This window comes from Malaya genurostris, chromosome 2 (assembly GCF_030247185.1).
Source record: "Malaya genurostris strain Urasoe2022 chromosome 2, Malgen_1.1, whole genome shotgun sequence".
Taxonomy (NCBI): domain Eukaryota; kingdom Metazoa; phylum Arthropoda; class Insecta; order Diptera; family Culicidae; genus Malaya; species Malaya genurostris.
Genome location: NC_080571.1, coordinates 182493115 through 182500064, shown reverse-complemented (window position 1 = coordinate 182500064; position 6950 = coordinate 182493115). Strand labels below are relative to the sequence as shown.

The 6950-nt window shown below is 44.5% G+C and overlaps 1 protein-coding gene across 1 annotated transcript; it reads left to right on the top strand.

Moving 5' to 3' along the window:
* The first annotated feature begins 1009 nt into the window (after positions 1-1009).
* Positions 1010-6286, top strand: LOC131429024 (uncharacterized). The gene is made up of 3 exons (XM_058593079.1): positions 1010-2512; positions 2632-4731; positions 5792-6286. Exons 1-3 carry the CDS (start codon positions 1010-1012, stop codon positions 6284-6286), a joined length of 4098 nt encoding a protein of 1365 aa, XP_058449062.1.
* The last annotated feature ends 664 nt before the right edge of the window (positions 6287-6950 follow it).

Genomic DNA, 6950 nt, shown 5'->3' with positions numbered 1-6950 from the left:
CACCTATTTGGTAAGGTTCACAACATTGGTGCCGTGACCAGGATTGTTCCACAAACCGACGCGGCGTCGGTTTCTCCATTTTGAGTCCGTGGACAAAGCGGATACCGCCATCGTGGACGCTTTAGCGACGCCATTCTGCTTGCGTAGCGTAACTGTTAATTCAGCCATCATAGTTAAGCGGCGTCGATTCATGTCAGCAACGCCATTGGATTTGTACGTGTTTAGGGAGACTAAACATTCAAGGCCTATTGGATAGGCTCACCGGGTGAGTACCTGTCCAATAAATTCTACACACATTGCATCTCTACGTGGTCTTTTTTTCTCATTTTTATTTCGGCGCCCTTTTGTTACTTCACTACAATCGGTGTCTTATATGGTGGAAGTACACACCGCGAGGACGTATCATCTACAATCACATTATAAGTCGAGCGTTGACGAAGTGCATCGCTAATACGTTTCTGCTACGTTGGTTTGTCCGTTTTTTTTTAACTGATTCATGCAATTTGGAAACGGTACAATACTCAATAGAAATACAAGGCCTGTAGCAATAGGCTCCAAGGTGAGCACCTGTCCTACTCAACATACTGTTGGATTTTTTGTGCTGCGCTTGTACATATTTCTAGCATCTACGGCTCGGTCATCGAATTATCACATACTGATTTTAATGCGGGAAATTTTATATTTGCGGAAGATTTAAAGGGATTCAAGGCCTAGTTGACAGGCTCACAAGGTGAGTTCCTGTCCTATTCAATATATTATTGGCTTTTTTGTGCTGCGCTTCTGCCTATTTCTAGCGTAGGACACTCGGGCTCGCTCTACATCGGTATCAACATTCTGTATGTTGGAAACACTAGTAAGATCTCAGAGATATACACGGCCTAATTGACAGGCTCACCAGGTGAGTACCTGTCCAAATTCATATATCTCTCTTGGAAGGGTTCTTTGCTTGGTGTATTTTTAGTCAAACATTAAGCTGCTCGCTATCGTCCGTTGAAGATTACAAGCCAAAATGGGGAAGAAGCTGAAACCGAAGATCCACGTTCGCGATAGCATAGTAGACTTTCTACTGCGAACGGAAAAATTTCTCCACAATAGCCAGGCGCTCGACGAACACCAAATCCAGTTTCGTTTGGAGAAACTGGAGGCGAAATGGGACGAGTTTGAGGAAGTACAATGCGATATCGAGGCATCTGATGATCATGAAGAGAATGTGGAGCTTCATCGGCAAGTACGAGCGGATTTCGAAGAGAAATATTTTGAGGTAAGGGCAGGGTTGTTTGGCAAGCTACCACGGCAAGTACCGCCATCAACACAAAATGCATTTGCTGGATCTGAACCGGCTAGCGTACATACTTATGTAAGACTGCCGCAAATAAATTTACCGGAATTCGACGGTAGTTATGAAAAATGGTTGCCTTTTCATGACACATTTCGAGCCATGATCGATTCTTCTCCAGATCTGAGTGGTATCCAAAAGTTTCACTATTTACGAGCGTCTTTAAAGGGTGATGCACTGAAGTTGGTCGATTCTTATACGATGAGCGAGGTAAATTACAGGGTTGCTTGGAATGGTTTGGTAGCACGTTTTTCCAATGGATATTTGCTAAAAAAGCGGCATTTAAACGCAATGTTCGAGTTCCCGAAAATGCGGAAGGAATCATCGGTGGGTATTCATGACGTCATCGATTGTTTTGAACGGAACACGAAGATTTTGGATCAGCTTGGGGAGAAGACAGGCGGTTGGGGAGCAATGCTTACGCATCTGCTGGTATCGAAATTGGATGATGGTACTCAAAAACGTTGGGAAGAAAGTGCTTCAAACGAAAACGAGCCCTCCTTTGCAATGTTGGTAGATTTTCTCAAAAAACAATCGCGGGTATTGGACGCAGTTTCAGTGGATCAACGAATGGCTTCAGCGAACAGTCAAACGTCTTCAACTGTGTCTAAGTTTCGTCCTTCGAAGGTTTCCGTCAACTCAGCAACCGGAAGTAAGACTCCAAATTGTGTCTCATGTGGTGAGCAGCATTCGATCGCACAATGTCCGAAGTTTAACAAGCTGTTGTTGGACCAAAGGCTACAGTTTTCAAACTCCAAGCGGCTCTGCAGCAACTGCTTAGGGCGAAATCATATGGCACGCGACTGTCCTTCGAAATTTCGTTGCAGGACTTGTTCAAAACGGCATCATATACTACTTCATCCTGGATTTCCCGGTTCTGGCTCTACTACTGTTTCGTCCTCGGCTACGCAGGGGCTGTCATCTTCCACCCTATCGGCGTCCGACGAGGCATCGAACTCCGGAAGTGCAATCTCAAGTTCGATCCAATCGGTCTCGACTAATCTGGCTTCAGGACACCCTGGAACATACGTTTTCTTGTTAACTGTAATACTCAAAATAAAGGACAACTGGGGTAGACAACACTACGCTAGAGCATTATTGGATTCTGGATCGCAAGCCAATCTGATATCGGAGAATCTATGTCAGTTGCTCAAGTTACCAAGACGAAGTAAAAGAGTAGAAATTAGTGGTATTGGAGGGTCTAGAAAAAAAATACAGCCCATGAGGTTTCTGCTGTACTCTCATCGCGGGTTCAAAACTTTTCGTTGCCAATAACATTTCTGGTTCTGGGGCAGGTCACGAACAACCAGCCATCTACCTCGCTTCCATTGGCAAATTGGAAGCCGCCAAGCGGCATGGAACTCGCTGATTGTGGATTTTACGTTGCAGGACCGATCGATTTGGTGCTCGGGTCTCAGCACTTCTACGACTTTCACCTTCTCCATGGTGGCCGGATGCAGGTTCGCAAACTTGATGATCACTTACCTGTGTTTGTCAATACGGTCTTCGGCTGGGTCGCTGCTGGAGAGTCGGAATGGTCGCCTGGTAAATCATCCATTAGCTGTCACGTCACGGTAATGGAACCGCTCGATAAGGCTATCGAGAAGTTTTGGACAATCGAGGAGATATCCGAGAATCCGTTACGATCGCAAGAAGAAAAGGATTGCGAAGAACACTTTCAAAGTACGATCACACGCGATGAAACGGGACGCTATGTAGCACGGTATCCAAAACGGAATGGCTTTCACGCGAAAATTGGGGAATCGAAGAGCACGGCGTTACGACGATACCATCAATTGGAGAAACGGTTGGAAAAGGATTCTAGCTTGCGCGAAAAATACATCGAATTCCTGCAGGAATATCTAGATTTGGGGCATATGCACCATATCGGTTCGGTAGATTCCACTTTGGACGAAGAATTGACAGCTTACTACTTACCTCATCATCCGGTGTTCAAGGAGTCTAGCTCAACGACGAAGGTGCGGGTAGTGTTCGACGGATCAGCGAAAACAACTACCAACATATCTCTTAACGATGCTTTACTCACAGGTCCTGTTATTCAAGACGAGTTGTTGAGCCTCATGTTTCGTTTTCGTAAGCATGCTGTCGCGTTAATAGCGGACGTGGAAAAAATGTATAGACAAATACGCATTCACCCGGAAGAAACATGTCTTCAACGAATCTTTTGGCGCTTTCATTCCTCAGAACCAATAAAGGTGTACGAGCTTCAGACTGTTACTTACGGCTTAGCCCCTTCTTCGTTCATCGCAACTCGCGTACTTAAACAGCTCGCACTGGATAATGGTGGCAAATACAAACTTGCTGGTCCAGCTGTAATGAAGGATTTTTATATGGATGATTTCCTTTCGGAAGCAGAGTCTATAGCAAAAGCAAAGCAGCTACGAAAAGAAACCCAATCTCTGATGGCGGAAGGCGGCTTTGAATTGCGAAAATGGAGCTCAAATTGTTCGGAAGTGTTGGCTGACTTACCTGCTCAAGTTCTTGGTGAGCGCTCCATATTGCACTTCGACTCGGAAGCAAGGGTAAAAACGCTCGGTGTGGTATGGGAGACGGATACGGACCAGTTGTGCATTGAGGTTCGAACAACGGAAGTAGACGATCATTGGACGAAGAGGAAAATATTTTCGGTCATTGCGCAACTGTACGACCCACTCGGAATAGTTTCTCCGGTTATATCTTGGGCGAAGATCAGAATGCAACACCTTTGGTTAGTTAACGTTGACTGGGACGAACCTGTCCCACAAGAAATCGAAGCTAAGTGGAAGGAATTTCATTCTCAAATCCCCCTGTTGAAACAACACAAGGTCCCCCGGTATTTATTTGTCCAGGAATATTGCACAATTCAATTTCATGTCTTTTGCGACGCTTCAGAAGTCGGCTATGGTGCGTGTATGTACGCCCGATCGATCAACAAAGATGCTCAGGTTCGAATCCAGCTCATAGCGGCCAAATCACGTGTAGCGCCAATCAAACGGCTTAGTTTACCTCGGTTGGAACTGTGCGCTGCTTTATTAGGGGCCAGGCTCTATGCACGTGTCTCGGTCGCACTTGGAATGGAGGGAATTCGTTGTTGGTTCTGGTCGGACTCTACTGTCACGCTGCATTGGATTGCTGCTCCTCCAAATACTTGGCAAACGTTCGTAAGTAACCGTACATCAGAAATACAACTGCTGACACATGGACACAAGTGGAATCACGTAAAGGGAACGGATAACCCGGCGGATCATGTGTCGCGTGGTATGCTACCAAAAGACTTCATTACCGATACGCTTTGGAAGTGTGGTCCATTGTGGCTGGAAAAAGAAGAAGACAATTGGCCTAGTATGTTGAATCATCCTTCCCCCGCTGAAGACCTTCTAGAACGAAGAAAAGTGGTAATGTTAGTAAATTCTACAGTGCAACATATTCACTCGGTTCTCTTCTTTCTGGCATCTGGTGCGCATTACTGCTTACCTTCTTCGATTCATTAATCGCTGCCGTTCAAAAAATTGCCGCTACGAAACATTTCTCTCTACCGTGGAACTGCAAGAGGCAAAGGGTACATTAGTGAAATTAGCACAGCAAGAAGCATTCGCAGAAGAATTGAATCAGCTGAAGCAAAAACGTTCAGTGCCCTCAAAATCTCCACTAAAACATCAACGGCCTTTCTTGGATGACAATGGCATTATACGTGTTGGTGGCCGGATGATTTTTTCGAATGAGACCTACCAAACCAAGCACCCTATAGTTCTTCCAAATAAACACTCGCTATCTCGTCTCATAGCTAACCATTTTCACACCCTATGTTTACATTCCGGCCCCAGAATGACTCTGGCAACCATGCGTCGAGAATTCTGGCCAATACGAGGAAAAACACTTGCCAATTATGTATGTCGCAAATGCATAAAATGTTTTCGCCATAACCCTGTCCCTGTAATCCAACCTCAAGGCCAGCTTCCCAAGGCTCGTACTATTCCCAGTCGACCATTTTCAACCACCGGGGTCGATTATTGCGGCCCGCTATATTTGAAGCCTGTTCATCGACGCGCAGCTCCACAAAAGGTTTTCATTGCTGTATTTGTATGTTTCGCTACTAAAGCTACCCATTTAGAACTTGTGTGCGATTTGTCATCAGACGCGTTTATCGCTACACTCCGAAGGTTTATTGCTCGGCGCGGCTTACCTACGGAAATACATTCAGATAATGGCACAAATTTCAAAGGCGCTAAAACGGTGCTAACTGAAATGCATAAAATGTTCACTTCGAAACAAAACAAAGAAGCAATCATAAATGAATGCAGTAGATGCGGAATCGTATGGCGTTTCATTCCGCCACGAGCACCAAACTTCGGCGGCCTTTGGGAAGCGGCTGTCAATACAACAAAAACCTCTCTGGTCAAAACAATCGGTTGTCGTCAACTTCCATATGAGGATATGGTAACGATCCTCTACCAGATTGAGGAAAACATGAATACTCGCCCATTAACGCCTCTGTCAGATGACCCGAGCGAATTGGACGTTCTTACTCCCGGACACTTTCTAACCGGTGGCGCACTTTTGCAACTTCCTGATCCTGACTATACTGAAGTGCCAACAGGTCGATTAGGGCACTATCAACAGTTACAACAACTGATTCAAAATCACTGGCAGCGTTGGAGGAAAGAATATCTTACTGAACTCAATCAGCAGTGGCAAAAATCCTGTTCTCCGGCAGATATACACGATGGCCAAATGGTATTACTGCAAGAAGATGGAAAGGCATCAGTTGCATGGCCACTAGCAAGGATCACAGCAGTGCAACCTGGTAACGATCGCATCGTCCGAGTTGCAACAGTTAAAACTAAAAGTGGAACTTACATACGACCGATTCGCAGATTGTTTCCACTTCCATTCGATCGGCAGTTAGCAGTACAGCCGGATCAACAAACTGAAAAGGAAGAAGAGCATTAAAAAAGTCAATGATACTTACCTGTTGTTTATAAATTCAATTATTGTAAATTCGACTTAGCAAATTTAGGTAGCCGGTAATGTTGATGTTTTGCACTTGCACTGATCACAACATTGTTCACGATAGACTGACAGTAGTACGACCTGCTCACACTGTTGTTACCAAATTTAACGAAAGTAGTGAGAAACTCAGTGAGGGGTGAGAAGAGTAAAGCGATCTCAAGCATAAAACTATGTTCGGAGAGAATTTATATTTGAGTAGTTAATTATGCGATTTGCTCCATCATTTTCTCATTCCAAATCAACCTTCCTAGAGATAGGACTGGCCACCGTCCGTGATTAGTAGTTTTGTGTACTTGTAGAGTGTATTGTAGTGAAGTAAATGATAATTGTAATTAAATAGAAGAATACGTGTTTAAATAAATGTAGTGTCGTGTTAGAATAAAATAAAGGTTTAATGTGTTATGTGTGATGTGTAGTGTTTTATATTTATCACCGAACATTGACCAGCTTGAAAGGCACTGCTACTTAGGAGCGTAGTAACGCAAAACAAATCACCCAGAGTTGATCGCTGTGCACGATAAAATCGGGGCGGACCAAAATACTGGCGGAACACCTATTTGGTAAGGTTCACAACAGTATCATTAATTAATTTCCTATTTATTTG